At 39.1% G+C, this 23,752-nt stretch overlaps 1 protein-coding gene and 1 long non-coding RNA gene across 2 annotated transcripts in view; one reads left to right on the top strand and one right to left on the bottom strand.

The window, feature by feature from the left end:
• The window catches only part of MANBA (mannosidase beta), a 119,353-nt gene that overhangs the window by 56,829 nt on the left and 38,772 nt on the right, over window positions 1–23,752 (bottom strand). Inside the window, exon 8 of the mRNA XM_028507288.2 lies at window positions 2,202–2,353. Coding sequence (XP_028363089.1) covers window positions 2,202–2,353 — 152 coding nt within the window. The remainder of the gene's footprint in view (window positions 1–2,201; window positions 2,354–23,752) is intronic.
• On the top strand, window positions 367–23,576 carry LOC118500594. Its single transcript, XR_004903167.1, has 3 exons — window positions 367–412; window positions 14,913–14,917; window positions 23,450–23,576. It is a non-coding gene; the product is annotated as an uncharacterized LOC118500594 (long non-coding RNA).

Below are 23,752 nucleotides of genomic sequence, written 5' to 3'. Positions count from 1 at the left end.
GCGAGAAAGTACGGTGCGTCCACCTATTCCTCCATCTTGCCGGAAGTCCCTCAAGCTGCTTTTCCATATGAATGGCTGGTTTTGACTCTAGCTAAACAATTTCCTAAATCCTATCAAACAAGGAACAGCAGGCCTCAGTGAGCCCCATGTCTAGCACTAGCAGCAGCCAGCCTAGATTCACAGCTTGGCTTTGCCTGAGAATTTCCAAGCTCAGCACAAGTAACAGCCATCTCAGATTGATTTACAGCTCAGGCAGGGTGGCCCCAGGCAAAACACAGGTTGGTGCTGACCTTGGCCTGCACCACCCAGGAAACCCCAGAGCCAGCACACCCAGTGGACAGCTACAGACCAGGTGGAGCACTACCACCCTGTCCCTGCACAGCTGATCCTCCACAGAAGGCACAGGTTGGTGGTCAGTGGTCACAGCCAGTCCTTGCAGCTGACTGACCTGGGTAACTCCCGCCCATTGACCTACCTACAGCAATTAAGGCTCAAATACAAGAGGAGAGTATATTCATCCCACATGAAGGGTACACCTCAAGAACTCAGCTTGGGTGATAGGGGAGGCTGTGCCACTGGACCCTATAGGTCACCTACTATGTTATGCCACACTCCCAAGACAGGGAGCCATAGCAGCTCTACCTAACACATAGAAACAAACACAGGGAGGCTGCCAAAATGAAGAGACAAAGAAACATGACCCAAATGAAAGAACAGAACAAAACTCTAGAAATAGAACTAAACCAAATGGAGATAAAATCTATTAGATGCAGAATTCAAAATAGTGGTTATAAGGATGCTCAAAGAACTTAATGAGGATCTCAGCAGCATAAAAGAGATCCAGTCAGAAGCAAAGGGCATACTAATTAACATAAAGAACAATTTATAGAGAAACAACAATAGAGTGGATGAGGCTGAGAACCAAATCTATGATTTGGAACATATGGAACCAAAAAACAACCAATCAGAGCAATAAGAAGAAACAAGAATCCAAAAAAAAGAGGATAGTATAAGCAGCCTCTGGAACAACTTCAAGCATTCCAACATTTGCATCATAGGTGTGTCAGAAGAAAAAGAGAAAGAGCAAGAAACTGGAAATCTATTTGAAAAAAAATAATGAAAGAAAACTTCCCTAATTTGGGGAAGGAACTAAACATACAAGTCAAGAAAGCACAAAGAGTCCCAAACAAGATGGATGCAAAGAGACCCACTCCAAGACACATCATAATTAAAATGCTGGAGAGGTTAAAGATAAAGAGAAAATCTAAAAAGCAGCAAGAGAAAAGAAGGTAGTTACCTACAGGGAAGTTCCCATAAGACTGTAAGCTGATTTCTCAAAAGAAACTTTGCAGGCTAGAAGGGGCTGGCGAGAAATATTCAAAGTCGTGAAAAGTAGGGACCTACAGTCAATATTGCTCTACCCAGTAAAGATATCATTTAGAATCAAAGGGCAGATAAAGAGCTTCCCAGACAAGAAATATCTAAAGGAGTTCATCATCACCAAACCATTATTATATGAAATGTTAAAGGAACTTATTTAAGAAAAAGAAGAAAATCAAAACTATGAACAATAAAATGCCAATAAATACATATCAATCGGCTATTGAATCTAAAATACAAACTAAGCAAACAAGAAGAATAGAGACAGAATCATGGATAAGGAGAGTGTTTTGATGGTTGCCAGATGGCAGGGGGATGTAGGGGAATGGATGAAGAGGTGAGGGGATTAAGAAGTACAAATAAATAATTACAGAGTAGCCATGGAATGTAAAGTACAGTATAGGAAATGGAGTAGCCAAAGAACCTATGCACATGACCCATGGACATGAACAATGCTGTGCAGATTGCTTGAGGGGTTGGGGGTCCTGGGTGGAGAAGGGCAAAGAGAAAAATTGGGACAACTGTAACAGCATAATCAATAAAATATAATGTAAAAAATGAAAAAGTGATTTTAAGAATTAAAAATAAATAAATAAAAGTTGAATAGATTCAGCAGTCTCAAATAGTTTAGCTGGAAGACTATCTATACCTGATGAGAATGGAATACATCATTTAAAAATCCTTTCTATTCTAAAGTTCCTATCATCCCAGAATTCTATATTACCCCTCAGTTCCTTCCACTGTAACTAAAGAAAGTAGGAACAGGTAACTCTTGAGCTTTGTGGGACTACTAATAAAAGAAAAGAAAGATGGTAACTTACAAGTCAGAGGTTACTCGATCCTGGAATGAATCTGCTGGGATCCAGTTTGATCCTTTCAGAAATATGGGAACTCCGTTAATTTTGAAGTAGAAACTCAGACCAGGAGATCCTTCTATGGGCTCTTGTATCAGTTCCACTGTCCTAAAATAAACCTATTATGAACAACATTAAATACATAAAATCAAATTGAAAACATAAGCAAAAGACACTTTTTTTAAAAAAGAGAGCATACTTTTGAACAATTTACATGAGCAGAATTTAATGTTAATTTCCTATTTGCCATGAAGAACTTAGTGTGGAAATGCACATTTCAGAAAATATATATATAAATTATTGCCAAATTTTGTTCTTTCTCATTAAAAATAGAAGCTATCAAAAATTTAAATGTATTGTAGTCTTCCTCACAAAATAGGCATTTCTAATTATAATAAAAGAACTACATTTGAAGATAACCTTTCAAAATTAAAACAAAAACTGATACTATTTCACAAAATTGGCCTCAGGGGAATGTCACAAGTTAAGTTGACAGACACATCTTTGACTGAAAAACATTCTCATTTCAGTGTCATTAAAATATGCCAAAATACACACTTTGGAATCAAGGAAATAAAGCACAAGGTATTTCATAATTTAACAACTTTCCAATCTTAATAGCACATTGCTGTAAATCACTTTGTTTAATAGGCAATTTAATCCTAACTAATTATCACATTAAACTCACCGTTTCAGAGTGCTTTGGCATGCTACTGGAGATGTAAGCAATGTTCCAATTAGAAGATGGGACAGGAGCACACACTCCAATATCATCATTGCTACATGAGAGAAAGCTAAGACCTTCATCCCTGTGAAAGTCTAGCTTGGTTTCCCATGGTTAAGCACAAGCAGCAAGACCCCCGATAGAAAAGACTGATGTTCTTACCCAAAACTTCATCCTTTCCAGTCATAAACTGGACCAAACAATTCAGAATGTGGTTCTACATCAATAAAGATTAGCCTTGAACCATAATTATGCATTTCTTCTCTAATTAAAAAAATGAATTAATCAACTTATTACATGTAACAAAAGTGCCCACCATTCTTCCATTTTCTTTTTTAATCAGCTGAACTATTTATGTTGTACAGATTACATTCAAAGTTGCTCAAGAGTTTAAAGAAGAGAGGAGGGCACAACCACAGATGATGTAAGACATAAAGTTTTTTTTTTGTCTAAGGCAAAACCAAAATTCTATCTCTTTGCTAAAAACAAAACAAAACCAAAAACCCTTAGGTTTATCACAATTATTCAATTTTCTTTCAAAAGCTATGGTTACATAGATATTTCTTGTGTGTTAGTCTTCCACAAGGCTAAGTTTTCTTATTTTTTTTAAGATAAACTTCATTGTTGAACACTGCCCAGTTAGCTAAAAGATGAATATTTCTCCTAGATGTACTTATTTTATTTTATTTTTTGTTGTTGATGGTATTACAGATGCCCCCCATTTCCCTTCATTCCCCCCTCCACCAAGCCCTGCCCCCGCCTCTGGCCTTCACCGAATTGCTGTCTGTGCCCATGGGCTTTGCATATATGCATATATGTTCTTTGGCAAATATTGTGCCAATCTTGCTACCAACCTTACATCCCCAGAATAAATCCCACTTGATCATGGTGTATGATCTTTTTAATGTATTGCTGGGTCAAATATGCTAATATTTTTTGAGGGTTTAAGTGTGTATGTGCATCAGGGATAATGGCCTATAATCTCCTCTTTTTGTAGTGTTTTGATCTGGTTTTTGGAATTAGAATAATTCTGGCCTCATAAAAAAGAGCTCAGAAGCCTTCCCTCCTCTTGAGTTTTTTGGAATAGTTTGAGGAGGACATTCTTCCATTTTCTTACCCTTGCCCTCATTAATATGGCATGACAAAACATACCAGAATTAATTTTAAGAGAAGACACAGAATAAGGCCTACATTAGGAGGATCAAAACACGGAACTACCATACTTGTTTTGGGGTTGCAAAATGTAAAACTGTATAGTGACTTTCAGTGGTAACTTTTAAAACACCTTAAATGTGGATTCAAACATCTAGAACAGCAACTTTGTAAGTGTGGCCAGAGGACTACCTTTCAGGGGGTCCTTGAATTTAAAACTATTTTTTTAATATATTTTATTGATTATGCTATTACAGTTGTCCCATTTCCCCCCTTCACTCCCCTCCACCCTGTACAGCCTCTCCCACCCACATTCCCCCCCTTTAGTTCATGTCCATGTGTCATATTTATACGTTCTTTAGCTTCTACATTTCCCATACTATCTTGCCCTCTCCCTGTCTATTTTCAACCTACAATCTATGCTACTTATTCCCTGCACCTTTTCCGCCTCTCTCCTCCTCCCACTCCCCTGTTGCTAACCCTCTATGTGATCTCCATTTCTGTGGTTCTGTTCCTGTTCTAGTTGTTTGCTTAGTTTCTTTTGGTTTTGCTTTAGGTATGGTTGTTAATAATTGGGAGTTTGCTGTCATTTCACCATACATGTTTTTTTTTTTTTTATCTTCTTTTCTGAGATAAGTCCCTTTAACATTTCATAAAATAAGGGCTTGGTGATGATGAACTCCTTTAACTTGACCTTATCTGAGAAGCACTTTATCTGCCCTTCCATTCTAAATGAAAGCTTTGCTTGATAGAGCAATCTGGGATGGAAGTCCTTGTCTTTCATGACCTGGAATACTTCTTTCCAGTCCCTTCTTGCCTGTAAGGTCTCTTTTGAGAAATCAGCTGACAGTCTGATGGGAACTCCTTTGTAGGTTACTGTCCCCTTATTTCTTGCTGCTTCTAGGATTCTCTCCTGCATTTTTACCTTGGCTAATGTAATTATGATGTGCCTGGTGTGTTTCTTCTTGGGTCCAACTTCTTTGGGACTCTCTGAGCCTCCTGGACTTCCTGGAAGTCTATTTCCTTTGCCAGAATAGGGAAGTTCTCCTTTATTATTTGTTCAAATATGTGTTCAATCTGTTGCTCTACCTTTTCCCCTTCTGGTACCCCTATAATTCAGATGTTGGAATGTATAGAGATGTCCTGGAGGTTCCTAAGCCTCTCCTTGTTTTTTTGAATTCTTATTTCTTCATTCTTTCCTGTTTGGTTGTTTCTTTCTTCCTTCTGGTCCACTCTATTTATTTTGAGTCCCAGTTTCCTTCCCATCACTATTAGTTCCCTGTGCATTTTCCTTCATTTCTTTTATTGTAACCTGCATTTGTTCATCTAACTTGCAACCAAAATCAACCAATTCTGTGAGCTTCCTGATCACCAGTGTTTTGAACTATGCATCAAATAGGTTGGCTATCTCTCAGTTGCTTAAAAGGATGAGTTCTGGGGCATTGATTTGTTCTTCTGTTTGAGCCATCTCTCTCTTGTTTTTGTTTTTGTTTTTTGTTTTTTGTTTGGTCTGGTCGCTCCTGTTACGGTGAGGGGCAGAGCACTAGGTGTTCACCAGGGCTAGGCACCCCAGTTTCTAGGTTGTGACATTGTATGTGGGGGCAGGGTCGAGAGGGAACAATGACGGTTGCTCTGTTCTCCGTGGGACCTCGGTCCCTTCCCTGGGATCCTGGGTTGTGCGCTCTGCCCTGATCCACAATCGCTGCCTCACTGGATCTGCCAGGTGCCGCTTGCTTACTCAGGGTCCACCCACTGCAATCTTGCGCACCCCAGATGCGTTACGTGCCCCCAGATGCCTTATGCACCCAAGTCTCTGGTGTGCTCTCCACGCCACAACCCATGCCTGGCTGCTCATCTCCGCCCCTCCTACCGGTCTGGATAAACAGATCTACTTCAACTTCTTGGCTGTCCAACTTCCATTCAGGTAAATTTTCTGTCAGTTCTGGGTGTTATTCTGCCTCTAAATTGTTGTTCCAATCTTGGTTGTGCATGGAGGTATGGTGCGTCCACCTATGCCTCCATCTTGGCTGGAAGTCCCTATTTCTAAAACTATTTTCATAATAATGCTAAAACTTTGCCCTTTTCCCTCTCCCTCTCTTGATTGTGCAGTGGAATTTTCCAGAAGCTACACGATGTGTGATGGCATCATTGCTCTGACAACTGATAGAATGTGTGCTTGTATATTCTGGTGTGCTCTAGTTCCACAGCAGAAGGTTAGCATATGAAGAGGTTTGTTTTCAGAGATAACTCAGGACCTCTCCTGTGCTCTGACTAGCTATCTCTGGTCACTCCTGCTATAATATCTGTAACTTCATCATTGTTCAATAGATTCTTATTTTGAATCCCAAACTTTTCCTTGCAACCTACACAGAAACACAAAATGATTGGACCCTTTTAACTCATTTCACAATAATATTAAGTTTTCAAATAAAAACAAATTTGAATGTTAATTAAAACTCATTATAGAGTTTAATAAACTGTACCTTATTCTAAAAGATGATATATAATATAGTTTTTCCTAATTTAAGGATGAACTATTATCTTAAGTTAGGATTATGAGACTAACATTTTCAACCTATAGCCACATTGTCCACATCTAAAAATGCTGGGGAAAAACCCAAAACTCATATATCAGAGAATCTTCTGAATGTGACATCATATTATGAAATGTTTCAGCCATTGGAACTCTCAGTACATCAACATTTTTCAAATAACCAATGCATTATATTACAATATCACACATGGGTGATATTGTAATTATCCTAAGATGATTATCCTTAAGGTAATCTTTTCCCTTAAGATTTTCCTCAAGGGAAAAGATCCCTTAAGGGCTCTGGCTGGTGTGGCTCAGTGGCTTGAGAACTGGCCTGCAAACTGAAAGGTCACCAGTTTGATTCCCAGTCAGGGCACATGCCTGAGTTGCAGACCCAGTCCCCAGGTGGGGGCATGCAAGAGGCAACCAATTGATGTTTCTCTGGCACATGGATGTTTCTTTCCCTCTCTTTCTCCCTCACTTCCCCTCTCTCTGAAAATAAATAAATAATTTTTTTAAAAAAAATCTCTTAAGGGCGCAAGATATACAAATAGAACAGAAGGGTTCATTGAAATGGCTTCAGATTCCACTTTGCAACTAATATTTAAAAAACTACCACTTGTTAAGTTTCTAGAGCAAACTTAACAAGTTTGCTTGTTAAGTAGAGAAAAGGCCACTAAAATACTCTTTTCCAACTACATATCTGTGTCAAGTCAGATTTTCTTTGTATGTTTCAATGAAAACAACATACTGCAAGTTGAATGCGGAAGCAGATGAGAATCCAGATGTCTTCTATTCAGCAGGGCATTAAAGAGATTTACAAACATGTAAAAACAATGTCATTATTGTCACTAAACTTTTGTAAATATATTTATTTACATAAAATAACTCATATAGTAACATGTCATAGGGTTATTACTGTGATTTAAAATGAGTAAATATTTAATTCTCAGTTTTAATATTTACATACATAAACAAATGCACTTTGGGATTCTCAATAATTTTCACAAATGTAAAGTTGTCTGAGTCCAAAAAATTTTGAGAATCGTAAATCTAGAAAATAGAGCTCATTAATTCTTGATTAATGCTATCCATAGTACTAACAATAAAACACATCTTTCAACATGTTTTTTTTTCTTTTCTCTGCAAAAATTGTCATGAAAAGACAGCTAGTCCTACCTCCCAACTCCTACAATAACAATTTTATATCCCAGATAAAGTGAACCCTAACCACCTGACAGCACCTCAAAGGAGAGGCAGGGACTAACAGCAGCCTTTCCCTCTGGGCATTCTTTGACAGGTTAAAGTCTATTGGCCTATGATTAGTGTCAGTAATTCTTCATGTCCCCGGGCAGTCTGGATGGATAACATGAAAGCCTTCCCCTACAGCACGTATTTTACTGCAGAGAAAATAAGGAGCTCTCAAAGAGGACTTTTGAAAAGACCCACAAGTAATGCATATTTACATCCAGACTGAATATACTGTCTTCTTACAAGAACAAAAATATTTTAAACAGTCTAACAAAGTAAATTATTGTCCGAAAGGGAATAAAAATGTATTGAAGAAACTAAATATGTAAGTTAAGCAATTTGAATTTTAAATTTTTTAATTTTCAAATTTTTCTATAGTTCACAGTTTCTACAGAACTGTGAAATCTGAATGCATTACTGTAGAAAACACATATTTCAATTTGTACTAAATCAGGTACATGTAGAAAACACATATTTCAATTTGTACTAAATCAGGTACATGTAGAAGTGTTAGGAACTACTACAAAATGTTGATGTAACCGTGTGTTCTCCAAATATGTTACATTTCACAGATTATTACCAATGTTGAAGCAGTTCATTACTGTTCATTCTTTGAGAATTCTATTAGCAACTCAATAGATGAGGGTTTTTTTTAATTCACGATTTTATTTTTAGAATAGATTGACTTAAAAAGAACAGGATATGTGTTAAATTTCCTGTACAAAATTGTTTATTTGCCTTTTCTTTGCTTGTAATGTATATGCAAAAGGTTTCCCCTACTATCAAAAAAAAAACCAAAAACATGAAAGTATAGTAATTAGGACTTCATTCCTCCATATTTTCTTCCCTTATTGTCATGGTCCTGCCACATTACTTTAGAAAACCGATAAAGTAACATGTTGCTTGTGGCTTACTCTGGGTATATCCAAGCACTTCTGCACATCTAAACTTAGGTGGAGCCAGTCAAATGAGGGAACATCTGGGTTGTGCCTTTTTTAAGTAGTTTTCTTTAGGAACTGCCAGCATGTGGTTGAAGTGTGCGGCTGAAACTCTGCATGGACTCCAGACAGTCAACAATGTGGACTTAAAAGTTGTATACTTGCAAAATGGTGTGTTATCCAGGTACCCAAGAATATGTTTTTTTCTTAAAACAAGAACACCTATTTCTAAACACTGGCAAATGTTACCCAAAATACTTTTCAAATAATCTTTATGGATTTGGAAAACACCCATTCTAAAATCATTTCACATCTACTATCATGCAGTTTTAGAGACAACCAAACACCACATGTGTCTACTCTGAAAGCGCCTGAACAGGCAGAAGTGCCCTACAAAGAGCTCCCTCAAACAGGCCTGTACAGGAAGGATGATGCAAGAGAGGCTCGCCGTTAGCCCTAGAGGTTCGCAGACAGCAAAAACAGAGTGAACAGCTTAGAGTTTACATCAGCATCGTTACCCTGTATCTTCATCACCAGATGTATATTTAGTGTATCTGACGCTAGGTAGGATCACGTTTTAACATGCCCTCTTCTATATGACAAAAGTAAATTTCAGTATTAATAGTGAAACGATGTGAATAATAATATGGCCAGAAAAAAGATCCAGACACTCAAGGCTTTCTTATGTTTAACTCTATATAAATAATCACACCATTTTTAAGTAAAATAAATATTATAGTATACAAAAAAAGTAATTGATTCCTGTATTTCTGAAAAAAGAAAGTAGCATGTCTACATATTGGTTTGTTATAGTAATGAATAATAATAAGTGCTATATTGAGCCTTAACATCTAAAAAAGTCAAGAACTTGGTCAAAATTTATTTTTGCATGTATATGTTCTGTACAGAAGATGGCCAGATTTGTCGACTTATCCTTGTATAGTCAATAGTCAATGGAAAACACCTTTTTATTAATTTAATTTAGAAATGTTCTCTAAAATGAAGCCAAAATATATAAATATTAGACACAAAGATAAGTTTGTCAGAGATTCATAAAAATCCCATTTCACAATAAATTCCCCAAAATGAAGTATTATCCATGCCTCTGTTTCTTTGAAATCCATTCACACTGCTTACAAATGCTTCTAGGGCTCAAAATTTTCTAATTAATTATTCCTTCTGAAAAGTCAGGGGAAAAAAAGCTGAAAGGTAGTGAACAAGACATCGTTTGATCCACTGCACCACAACAGGTGTGCAGTTCTTGGTAAGGGTGACTGGGGTACTGAACATTGCTGTTTTGCTTTCTCTGGGCAATGTGACATCATTTTTTATTGTTTCTCCTGGCACTCTACTTCAAAATTTGATTCTTTTTTTCTTCATAAATGTCCATTTCCTTACATTTTGTTGTTGCACAGTAAATAGACTTCACGAAAATTTCTGTGCACTTATCTTCAAAGAGTTTTAAAGCTTGGTATTTCACTGCACAGTACATTTTTAAGGCAGATTCCAGCTATTTACAAATACGTTTGTATCTAATTACCTCATCTGAAATTCCACACAAGGAAAAAAAATGTAATTCAGAAGAGAAAAACTGCACTGAGGACAAAACCTGAGCCAATTCACATATCTGCATTTTCTTTGGACACACAATTCCAAGTTGAGATTACCTTCTCAAAATTTAGCTTTATTCTGCCCCAGCTTTATGATGAGCATTCCATTTTGTGCAGAAAAAAATTTCTGCACTTTTTTCAAATGATGAAATGCGATTAAATAGAATGAATAACATTTTTCCAAAGATTTGGGAAATGTCACACATGAACAAATGTTTCCAAAAGAGCAAATTCCACAAGGTTCAAAGAATGGTTTTCAGGAGGCAAAAGTAACACTTGAGATTACTCTCTGATTTTTGTATGGACTCCTCTGTGAACAAGCCATGTATGCAGCACTCTGGCAGCCCTGACCACAAAGAGATTTATGAAACAATGATCCATTTGTTTCAAGATATCTTCTGTGAGTTCAGCAGCAGTCCTTTCTGAAATATGAGAATGACCACCACCGTCTATATGAACACAGCTGATTAACTCACACATGTGATCTCTGTAGGAAGCATCTGGAACACCAGTAAAAAGAATTCCAGGCAGCTCCAAGAAAGAGGGAAAGTAGGTGGAAGTTACACTTATCCCTTCCCAGAACCAAACTGAAATTACAACCAAATTATAGAACAATCAACATGAATAACCAATTGAAGAGTAGCTGAGCAGATATCTTATAAGGAAAGATTTACAGAAGAAGCGACATCAAGACTGGTAAGAAAGGCAGACACACGAAAAGGGTAGGCCCCACAGCCACGTGCAGGGGAGGCTCCCAAGGAGATCTGGGCAGGCTCACCGGGTGTCAGGGATAAACTGGAACAGACAGGTGTGTGGCATTGGAACAAAGACCATTTTTTCACTGTGTACCCAACCATGACCACCATTCCTATGCATAGCTCTCCCTCCACACAGTGAAATCTTAATCTGTTTTAGCCTCATGAACTCTACTGGCCTCACCCTGATGACTCCCTGAGACCCTGACCTACCACTGATGTCCACAGACCCAGGCAGGTGGTGACTGGCCTAGATGTACACTGAGAGTTCTGCTGATTGGCCTCAGACCCAGCACTGCCACCAAGTTTGAATCTGTATCAACCTAGTGAACACCACTTGCTCCTTCCTGGCAACTCACTGTGAAACTACCTCAGGCCACTCAGGTACTGCTAGAGTCTCTTGCACTGAATGAGACTAACAGGCCGCTGGCAGGCAGAGGCAGACCTCAAGGATCCTTTCAGCCTTTTGTTGACCTGTGTCAGGCTTGGTATTGGTGGAAGTCAGCCTCAGTACACAACTTGGCCCTCCCACATGTAACAAGGCCCAGCAGAGGCAGCCATCAACTATGGATCACTTTGTAGCTCTTAATAGGTAGCCCAGGGCCAGTCAAAGGCACCGTCTGACATTGATGTGCTCCAGAGTCTTTCCCAAGAAGCCCCAAAAGCAACACATCCAGTGGCGGGCTCCATACCACATCAGAGCACAACACAGTTAGCTCCATAAGCAGCACAGCCAAAGGGAGATCTTGGCGGACACCAGAAATTGCTCTGACAAATTCCACTTTATGGGATCAACCCCCCAAAAGCAGCTCATACACTGTAGTCAAGATCAGTCCTCTCATCAGCCAGCTTGAAGGTCAACTCCACTCACAATAGGCAAACAGCAATCAAGACGTAACTACAACAGGAGGGCTCACAATAATGCACAGAAGGGATATTCCAGAAGCACCTAGCTCAGGTGATCATGGAGACAGTGCCCCTGAGCCCCACAGGACACCTACTACCTAAGGCCACCAAAGACAGGGAGACATAGCAGATCTACCTAATACACAGAAACAAATACAAAGAGGCAGCCAAAATGAGGGGACAAAGAAACATACCCCAAATGAAAGAACAGGAGAGAGTTCCAGAGAAAGAACTAAATTAAATGGAGACAGGCAATTTACCAACCATATTCAGAGTTCAAAACAATGGTTATGAAAATGCTCAACAAACTAAGAAGACTGGATGAACTCAGTGAGAAATTAAACTAAGCACAGTAAGCATAAAAAAGACATAGTAACCATAAAAAGGAATCAGTCAGAAATGAAGAATACACTAGAAGGAATAAATAGGAGTAAGACCAAGCAAAGGACTGAAGCAGCAATTTGGAAGATAAGGTAGTGGAAAATATACAATCAGAACAGCAAAAAGGAACAATAAAAAATAAAAATAAATGAGAATAGCTTAAGGAACATCTAAGAAATAGCAAACATAATAACATATGTGTCACAGGGGTACTGGAAAGAGAAGAGAGAGAACAAGGAATTGAAAACCTATTTGAAAAATGATGACTGAAAATTCCCCTAACCTGGTGGGAAAAGAAAAGACACCAAAATCCAGGAAGCACAGAGAGTCCCAAACAAGATGAACCCAAAGAGTCCTATTCCAAGACATACCATAATTAAAACGCCAAAGGTTAAAGACAAAGAGAGAATCTTAAAAGCAGCAACAGAAAGACAGGTATGTATAAGGGAGTTCCCATAAGCCGTCAGCAGATTTCTCAACAGAAACATTTCAGGCTAGAAGATATTGGCATGAAATATTCACAGTAATAGAAAGTAAGGACCTACAACCAAGACTATACTACTCAGCAAGGCTACCATTTAAAATGGAAGAAAAAGAGAGTTTCCCAGACAAGGAAAAGCTAAGTTTGTCACCACCAAACCAGTATTACAAGAAATATTAAAGAAACTTAAGGAAAACAAGGAACAAGGAGGAACATAAATATGTATAGTAAAATGGCAGTAAATGCGTGCCTGTCAATAATCATTCTAAATGTAAAAAATAATTGAATATTCTCATCTAAAGACATAGGATAGCTGAATGGATAAGAAAATAAGACCCATATATATTCTGTCTACAAGAGAACCACTTCAGGTTGAAAGATATACACAGACTAAATATTTTGTAAAGGGATGAAAAAAGGTATTTCATACAAATGGAAAAAAACAAATGCTGGGGTAGCAATACTAATATCAGACAAAATAGGCTCTAAAGCAAAGGCTATAATAAGAGACAAAGAACAATGTTATATAATGATGAGGAGACCAATCCAACAGGAGGATACAACCCTTGTGAACATTTATGCACCAACACAGGAGCACCTATATATATATGTATATCGAATATATACAAGATTTATATATATATAAAATCTTAATGGACACAAAGAGAAGAGACTGACAGTAATACACTCATGGTAGGGACCTTTAAACCCTATTGACATCAATGGATAGATCTTTCAGACAGAAAATCAACAAGAAAATAGTGTACTTAAATGACAAACTAGATCAGATGAATTTAACTGATATTTACAGAGCATTTCCCCCCAAAGCAGCAGAATACGCATTCTTTTAAAGTGCACAGGGAACCATGTTTTCCAGTATAGGCCACATGTTAGATCACAAAACAAGTCTAAATAAATTAAGAAGATTAAAATTATATCAGGCATCTTTTCTGACCACAATGGAGTGAAACTAAAAATCAATTACAAGAAGAAAACTGAAAAGCACACCAACACATGAAGGCTAAGTTACATGTCACTAAACAATTCCACTTATAGAGCAACTTTCCCACTACCACTTATATGCAAAACTTTCTCTTTTGTCTAAAAATCAATTTGGTTTCCCAAACTGATAATGCTGACTTTCCCAGACTCATACTCTAAGGTTCCTCTTGAAATTACTTGTTTGGCAGAATTTATATCCCAACACTTATCTTTTATTTTTAATTAATTTTTTAAGTGCCTGTTGATTTTTCCTCATATTACCTCCCCTCATACTTTAACTATTTGCCCCAAAGTCACTCCTTTCAACAACAAAATAAAAACTCAGTCACCAAGATATTCTTCCCACCCTGACTGGTGTAGCTCAATGAATTGAGCTCAGGCTGTGAACCAAAGGATCATGGGTTCGATTCCCAGTCAGGGCACATGCCTGGGTTATGGGCCAGATTCCCCAGTAGGGGGCGCACAAGTGCAACCACACATTGATGTTTCTTTCCCTCTTTCTCCCCCACTTCCTCTCTGTCTAAAAATAAATAAAATAAAATCTTTAAAAAAGACATTCTTCCCTGTTCACAGTGAAACGCAGCCAGCACTTTCTCCTCCCTACAGGCCTGCATCCTTCCTCTGACCCAGTACATCTCTGCTGTGTGGGCTGCACCCACAATCTGTCACTTCCCCAAGGCCTTGTCTAAGGCAACTATGCTCCTGTCTTGGGACATACTCAGAAAGCAGAACATTAAAATCTCAATGAGAGAGAAACAAGAAAGATATAAAAGTAAAGCAAAATGGATTTCAAGGAGATATTTTAAAAATACGAATATTTTTGTACAAACTAAGTCCTTGGTAACAATGAAACTATCAGGATGCAAAGGGCCATGGAGGTGAGATAAGCAGGGAGCACTGATGAGAAAACAGAGTTCCCTCTGACGCAACACTGGGTGGGTGCAGGGCATGTGAGCATGTGGAGCAAAGGCAAAATACTGCCACTGAGTGGAAGGCAGTTTAGCATCCTCTCTAGAAGCTGAAGCTAAGCACACCCTGTGAGCCAACAATCCACTTTCAGCAGAAATGCTGTATGTACTCCTACAGCCACGTCAATAATGTTCATAGCAACATTACTCAGGATAGTGAAGACTGGAAACCACCCAAACTACAGCAGCAGTATGTGTGATACGAGGGAATACTATACAGCAATGTAAATAAACACAGTAGAGCTATACACAACGGCATATTTAAGAAATATAATGTTGAGCCAAATTAGCCAGGCACAAAAGAATATATGCTATGTGGTTCCGTGTATGTAAAGTTTACAAACAGGCAAAAACAAGCTATAGTGTTAGATGTCAGGAGAACAGGTCTTTAGGAAGGAGATGTGGGTGAGCCTCACAAGGAGCAGGGCCACTGAGGTTCTCGTCTAGTATGCTTTTTCTTGGCCAGTGCTCATGGGCCTTTCTTTTGTGATCATTCATTAAGTGTTTCTGCTATGCTCTGTGTACTTTTCTGTGTATGTGTTATACTTCACAACAAATAAAGAAGAAAAAGAAATCCCAGTCTGACACATTCCCACCAAATAAAGTCTGGAAAGAAATAAAACTAAGAACCTCCTGCCAAGACACAGATAATGAAGGCAAGCAGCAGTCAAATTTCTTGCTTGCTGAAACACGGGCAAATCTGAAATCGTCTGAAACACTAAGAAATTTAGGACTGGTAAGAGGCTGAATTCCCTGGAAGGGTGAATTAGGTATTATCTCTCTCACCAAATCAGGCATTAATCTGTATTTTGTATCTAAATATCGAAAGCAAACATCAATTCCTGAAACTTGCAAACAAGTGCCAAATTTTACATCACTCTGGTGTCTTCTTTTGGGGAGGCAAGAGATCATTCGATCCAACCTCTACCATCCCAGTCAAATGGACATAAATACTATTTAAAGTTCCCACTTAAATGGATCCTGAGATGCCTCAGTTACCCCCTCTGGTATAAAGGACCTCAACTAACTTCATCTCCCAGCCTGTCCAGGGGGTCGCCCCCATCTCACATGCCCCACTTCCCCCATGCCTATCCTACTACGGACGAATGGGAAAAGGTCATAAATAACAACTTAAAGAATTAGCAACCATGTCCTCAGCTCTCCTGGAAGTTATATTATCTTATTCCTTTGTCCTCTCTCCTTTAATCACTTCCATGGCTCTCCTCTGAACCTTCTTTCTAATGAGCAGAATACAAAGCCAACTAAACTGTTGCAGTAAGGTTTTAACAGGCGAAATAAAATAGTCCCTTAAAATCCCTACATAGTATAACATTACTGCTCCTATAACATTTTAGAAATAAGAAGATAGTTTCAAAAACCATAGCAGAGAAAGATACCCAGTGTTGGACTCAAGCCTTTATCATACAAGGGATTTAATTAGGACGTATACAAGCAGGGTAGGCAGAAAGCCCAGAAAACAATTTCAAACCAAACCACATCCCTACGACACCTGGCAAAACACCATCAAACCAGCCCATCCTATCACATTCACAAATCAGCAGCTGTTTCAAAGTGAAAGTATTCTGACTCTCAGAAAAAGAGGCAGTTTTCAGTCTCACTGGGCCCTCAGGGCTGCCTCACAACCCTAGTGTGTTGCCTTAGCCCTCTCTAGCACTTTTCTCACAGCGGCGATCTCAAGGCTTCATTTTCTTCAAATTTGTAAACTTGCCCCCGACCCCATTACTCTCAGCAGGCAGCATTACATCCTAATTCCCAGGAAAGAAAAAAAGTGACCTGGCCAGAAGAACTCCCTAAAATTTCTTGGGTTCATGTTTTCATCTTTCAACTCCACTGAAAGAAGAGTTTTCGGTTCCCACAGAAAGAAAATACGCCTTCAGCAGTGCTACAGATCTTCAAAATTACCTCCCTCTACAGGCTCTACCCTCTAGTCCCTATGACAACAAAAGCAGAGCCCCTCATCCCCAGTGAACCCACCCCCCCTTACCTTACCAGGACCTTGCCCTCACAACAGTCTCTCTAGTTTTGAGCTGTTGTCAGTCTCTCCCTGTCTGCTGACCCCTTCCCATCAGGATTTTTTTGTGTTACTTTTCATTCCCCCTTTTTTTTTATCTTGATTATGTGAAGCTCCACCTCATAGCTGAGCTCTTCCAAGAGCACAGCACAATTGTTTCCCATGGCAGAGTTTTTTTTTATTTTATTTTAATTGTTGTTGCAGTATACTTTTCATTTTCTTAAAGATGTCCTATGTCTTGAAACAACGTCAAATGTATAGAAAATAAGCAACGATAGTACAAAGAATTCCCAAATGCCCATCATACAGAGATCCATTCAAGTTCTGGTAGTTGCCCAATGACATTGTTTACGGAAAAAAAAAAAAAAAAATCAGGTACTACACCCAGCTGTTACATCTCTCCAGCCTCTTTCCATGTGAAACAGTTCCTTGGTTTTTCCTTGACATTTTTGAAGATTACAGTAGACTGAAATAGATTTGAAGATTTTTGTTAATGGAACTCAGTTTGGGATTGTCTGATGTTTCCCCATGATTCCATCCAGGTGATCTGCTTTGACAGGACGAGCACAGAAAGGATGCTGGATTCTTCCCATCACAGCTTGATGGGTGGACACCAGGTCACTTTGTCTGGTTGGTGGTGACAACCTTAATCACTTAATCAAGATGGTGTCTGCTGGGTTTCTCCACTGTATTTTTTCTCCATGATAATTAATAAATATTTTGTTGATTCTTTAGTCGATATAAATGTCCCATATTTCATGTCCCTTTACCCTCCAGTTTTAGTATCCACTCATACTTCTTGCCTGAATTACTTATAACTATGGTAGTTATTAAATGATTTTTATTCTAGTTCTATTGTTTCTTCTACATTTATTAGTTGGCATTCCACTTTAAGGAATAACTCCTTTTTCTCATTTGCTTATGTATTTGTATCAGTGTGCACTCAAGGACTGTTATTACGTTAAATGGGTTATAATCCTTTACTACTACTCCTTATTTTAATGCTGACATTCTCTCAGATTTGGCCATTGGAAGCACATTAAACTGACCCCTGTGTCCTCTTGACCTGGTCCTTCATTCTTGAGTAGCTTCTTAACTTCCTAGGCGGCAAGATATTCTAGGCTCCAGCCCCCAACTCAGTCATTTCCCTAAGAGCCCTCTTAGTAGAGAGTGGTATTTAAAAGCCAAGATTTGAACAGTATTCTCTGATCACTGCTATTGGAGCACCACTGTTTCCAGGCTCTCTGGGAAGGCCTGGGAAGAGCTATACATTTACATCTCTGTTTATTTCTATGTCTAGCTCCATATACTAAAAATCATGAGTTCACACTCTTAGCTCACATTCCAACCCATTCTAGCATTCTCCCTTTCTATATGTATACCACCTTCCTCCATTCATGAAAAGCTGGCTCTCAGTACTTAAGCACACTTTCACAGTCCCCTCTGTGCAGCAGATCTCCTGACCCCAACCAGCCATCATTACTGCCTGGCTCATGTATGGCTCTCATCAAACATTCTTCAAGCATTGCCTGTGCTCACTGTCTCTCCTTCCTCACCTTCAGTCGTTCCTCTGCCCTCTGCTGATTCCATTCTGGTCAAGGTCACCAGTCAACTCCCTGTTGCCAAATCTAAAGAATCTTTCTCATTCTTTTTCTAACTTGAGCTTCCTACACCATTTTATACTCTTTGAACATTCTCTGTTTTAAAATACTCTCTTCCTCTAGCTTCTGTGACTCCCCGACTCAAACTGGTTTTCTACCTCATTGGCCATTCCTTCTTAGGTTCCTCTAGGGGCTTATTTTCTTCTCCCATGATTACTTACTATGATTCCCTGAGTTAGCTTCCCATGGCTACAATTATCTATATTCTGTTGACTTATACATCTATAGCTTTAAAACACATGTAGTGTCTGAGCTCCAGACATATATAATGAAATGCCCATCAAACATTATCCCTTGAGTATCCCTCAGTCCCTCCAGACAAAACACACCTAACACAGAAATAATGTCCACTCTATCGCACTCCTCTAACCTGCTCTTCTTTCTGAGTACTTTAACTGAAAGAAAAGGACTGTAAACTGTTCACGGGCCCAAACCAGCAATTTAAGAACCATTCTTAACACACTCTTCTCTCTCATTCCCGCAGCACCAAGCTTGATGGTAGTACTACCTTCTAACCTCTCCCAAATCTATGTCTTTAGCAACCCTACAGAGCAAGCAATCACCATCTTGTGGCCTCCCCCTACTGTCACTTCTCCAATCTGATCTACACAATCTTTGTGAAACTAGTGTGATCATTGCTCACTCCCTAAAACCCTTCAAGAAATTCCCATGCCCTCAGAACAGCCTCGTTCCTTCCTGTGGCTCACGAGGCCCTGCATGAGCCTGCCCTAGCCTAACTTAACAACATCATTTTCAAAAAGACACAGTGCCATTGTGTTCAACTCCACAAACACACAATGCTTCTGTGAGTCCCTGGGCCTTGATATATTCTTGTCCCTCTGACTTTGCTACATTGTTTGGTCAAATTCTACCTGCCCCCCAGGATACAGACGTCACCTTCTCTGGGAATCTTCCAAGAATGCCTCTGCTCCATATTTCCACAGTACTCTATAGTTCTCCAGAATAAAGTGCTTGTCACACTTTATTGCAATTACTCACTTAATTATTTAATTTCCAACCAAATGATTAGCTTTATTATGATCTCAGAGAGAAATGGAAGCAGTGTCTTATGCACTGCTCTATCGCCAAAGCCCAGAAAAGTGGCTGAAACACATGAGAGCTCCCTAAGTATTTAGTGAATAAGTGAGCCTCACAAATAACAAACTCTACAACATTCACAGCCAAGGGGCACATTTCACAAACATGCACTAACATGAGGCCTGGGGCAATATATCTTCCTTCCCTCCTGGTCAAAGAGCAGCATTTTAATATGCTGCATCCATATGAGCCTGAATGAAAAAGAATTATTTCCAACAAACAAACAAATAAACAAACAAAAAAAACATAGAAATTCCCCTTCTTTCTCTGTAGTAAGTTGGAATGACTCATTATTTTTTACACTTTCATGCATGATTTCAAAAAGGAAAAATAGAAAGTGAAGTCCTGAAGGGTATACCTCCAAACTTAGCATGGAGTCTGACCCACAGGAGAGGTAATACAAAACATGAGCGGGGGGATACCAGAGTACACCCCAGCCAACTACAAACACCAAAGGTTCATGTCCAAGGAAGGAGGAAATCCATGAAGGAGACTAACACCACCACTAATTATTATACACAATTATAAGCCAGATCCAAGTTACCTCATCGTTACAGTCCAATGTTACATATAAGGAAATGGTATGTGAAGGACTGAAGAGGTAACCCTACAGCTGCTAAATACCCAAGTGTTGTTCTTCCCAGTCCTTAGTGCTGTATCCCAAACTGGGCAGGAGCTAGGAATTTCTTTACACTAAAGTCAACTTTTTCCTTTCACTATCCTCTAGCTGAGGTTACCATATGGCTTATTTGTGAATTTAGGGGCACAACAGGTGGTTGTGGCTTCAGGGGAAACATTTTTACTGTATTTTTTAAAAACACTGTCCTGATGGATGGCAGCTGGGGGGGGAAGACTGGCCCTTCTCTACAGGTACTCTGGAGGGCAGGTGCTGCTTTTCCCCACTGTCCCCTCTGGGCAGCTTCAGCTCCAATCCTGGCTCACTCAATTTTACAATTTTTAAAGAGACACAGAGAAGCAGTTTTATGCATAATGACCTACAAAATGTTTTATTCTAAAAGCACAAGTCAAGTACATTGTTTAGAAGAGGGGATTCCAAAGCTTGCCTATCATTTTGCCTTTCCCAATCAGAGAGGCCGAGGATACAAAGCCAACTATGAGGGGGGGACTGAGGAAATTCTAGGCTCAGTGGTGAGAACTTTAATGCCTGCTTTCACTGGACTCACAGAATGGTAACAACCAGTCTTATACTCCCCAAGCAAGAGACTGGAGAATGTCCTCACTGGCAAGGCTAAACAAATACACACATGCACACCACACGCATATGCACGCACACAAAATCTATAGCGACTGACAGGTGGGCATCACCCCATGACAGTGTTGGTTTCCACCTGAATTCCAAACTTGGAATCTCACATGAGGCTTCTCATCTGCATGTCTGTACCTTACTCTTCAGCATGAATGCACACCAAGGTAAACAGACATTCAAGGCAAGTCTCTAATGGGGAAACAGAGACCAAAACAAAAGGAAGAAATAAAGGAATGTGGACAACAAAAACAATGCAAAGAAAATACTTATCATAATAACTAACATTCTAAGAAAAATGAGAAGATAGAACTATAAAATACAAATATATAATTTCTAAAATAAAATTTAAAAGTTTTTAGAAAAATTTTAAGGGACAAAATAAAATACCTAGTTTTAAAAACTGAATATAAATCCAAGTAAATCTCTCAGAGGATAGAATAAAAAATAAGATGAAATATAGAAAAGAAAAACCTAAGAGTATTGCTCCGTCCAGGAGGTCCAATATCTGATTAATAGTTGTGCCAGAAAAACAAATAAAAAAGATAATAAATGAAAAATTATTTTTACAAATACAAGAAAAGTTCCAGATTGAGTTTCTACATCAGAAGAGCTCACAAGATGACTAACACAACAACTAAAAACTACTCATTTTCAAAGTTTCAAATTTTACATATCAGAGATAAAGAAACCCTAAAAGTTTCCAGAAGCAAACAAAAACTGTTCTATACAAGAAAGCAGAAATTAGAGTGTAAGTGTATTTCAAAACAAAAATATTAACATTGAAAATAAAAGACTTCAAAATTCTGAAGGAAAATGAATTCCAACCTAGACTTCTAAACACAGCCAATTATCAAGTAACTGTGAAGATAAACTTTATATATTTACATATTTACAAGTTTTCAAAATGTCATTTTCCACATGCCCATCCTCAAGATTCTATTGAAAAATGTGTTTCACCAAAAGTGTAACATCAAGAAGGAAAATGAGAAACATGGGTTTAACAAAATAGGGTTCCATGTCTAATCCAGGAGAAAGATGAGGGAAATGCCTAAAATTCCTAGAAGACAGATGAAGGTAATTCCTAATAAAAATTTTAAAAAGTTCCAGGCCAACAGTTAGGTATTAATAGAAGGCCCAGAGAGCAAACAAACAAGATCAGAGAAGTGAGAAAATGGCCCAAGGAGAGTCTCAAGAAATAATAAAAGTTAAAAGAATAATAACAGTAATAATTAACAATGTATGATAGATTACCTAATGACTATGGCTATATTTAAAACATATTTCAAGTACATCAGAGTGTTTGTATATGATGTACAGGAAAGTAAATAGAAAACAAAGGAACATGAGGCAATTGTTAACTCTAAGGAAAACAGAAAGCTGCACAAAAAAAGGAAATACAATTTTAGTACATGATGAGGTTCAGCTTTGAACACTATTTTCATAATATAATCATGTAAACACTGAATACTGAGTTAACAAGCATGGCCACTGACTACATTGGGAGGGTAGAGGGCTTCATGTGAGAGAGCTATATCCCCCTCCACTAGGTTAGAAGTCAAATGATAACATAAAAACAGAAAAACTAGAAAACACCCACAGAAGCATGTTATTTGGGAAAATAAACAGCAAGAGAAATAAGTAAAAGTTAAAAAGTAGTGTTTCTGAGGAGCAGGAAACAGGAATAGGAAAAGCTGGGCAAGGGATCTTATTTTTCATATAAGACTTTTAGGAATATTTGAGCTTTCAAATTACACACATGGAGGAAGGGTTGGGTCACCAGAAGAAACTTCGGGATTCTCAGACCTCTCCTGTAAAGGGCCTCGCACCGCAAACAGACTTACTCAGATTCACTCCCTCTGGGCTCCAGCACCAGAGCAGCACCTTAAAGAGCACCAGTGGCAAGTGGGGAGGAACTGAAGTATCTGGCATCAGGGCGAGAGCTGGAGGACAGTTTCCTCCCAGGCAGAACTACAGACAGAGGCCACTGTATGTTGTCTGAGCCCTTCCCCACACAGAGCCATGCTGTGGCAGTACCATATCTGAATCTCCTCCATCAGCCTGGCTCACACAGTAAACCCCACCCTGACGGATTACTTAAGGGTCCACCTCATCTGACTTATAGACCCACCCAAGCTGGTAACAGTAGCTTTTCCGTAAGAAGGGCTGGGCTAGCCACAGGCTTTGACCTTCCTAAATCCACTCAAACAAGCAACAGCTGAGCGCAGTCCCTGTACCTCTTGCTGAGTGTCCCCAGGCCCCGCACGAGCAACAGCCATCTACAGATCACTTTATAGCTTATACCAAAGAGCCCCAGACAGAACACAGGTGGAGGCTAACCTTGGCCTGCACCACCTGGGAAACTCCAGAGCCTACACACCCAGCAAACAGTTACAGAGCATGTTGGAGTGCCACCCAACCACTTCCACAAGCCACAGAAGGAGATGGTTGCTAGCCAGGGGTCATAGCCAGTCCTAGCAGCTGTCTGGACTGGGTAAATCCCTCCCATTGACCTGCTGACAGCAATCAAGACTCATCTACAAGAGGAGGGAGTACTCAGCCCAAATGAAGGGCACACCTCAAATACACAGCATGAGACAGAGGGAAAGCTGGGCCACTGGACCCTACAGGACACCTACTAAATTAACCACACTACCAAGATGCGGAGTCAAAGCAGCTCTACCTAATACATAGAAATAAACACAGGGAGGCCTTCAAAATGAGGAAACAACGAAACATGGCCCAAATAACTACAAAAAAAC

Source organism: Phyllostomus discolor, chromosome 1 (assembly GCF_004126475.2).
Source record: "Phyllostomus discolor isolate MPI-MPIP mPhyDis1 chromosome 1, mPhyDis1.pri.v3, whole genome shotgun sequence".
Classification (NCBI taxonomy): domain Eukaryota; kingdom Metazoa; phylum Chordata; class Mammalia; order Chiroptera; family Phyllostomidae; genus Phyllostomus; species Phyllostomus discolor.
This window is presented reverse-complemented; position numbering and strand designations above follow the sequence as displayed.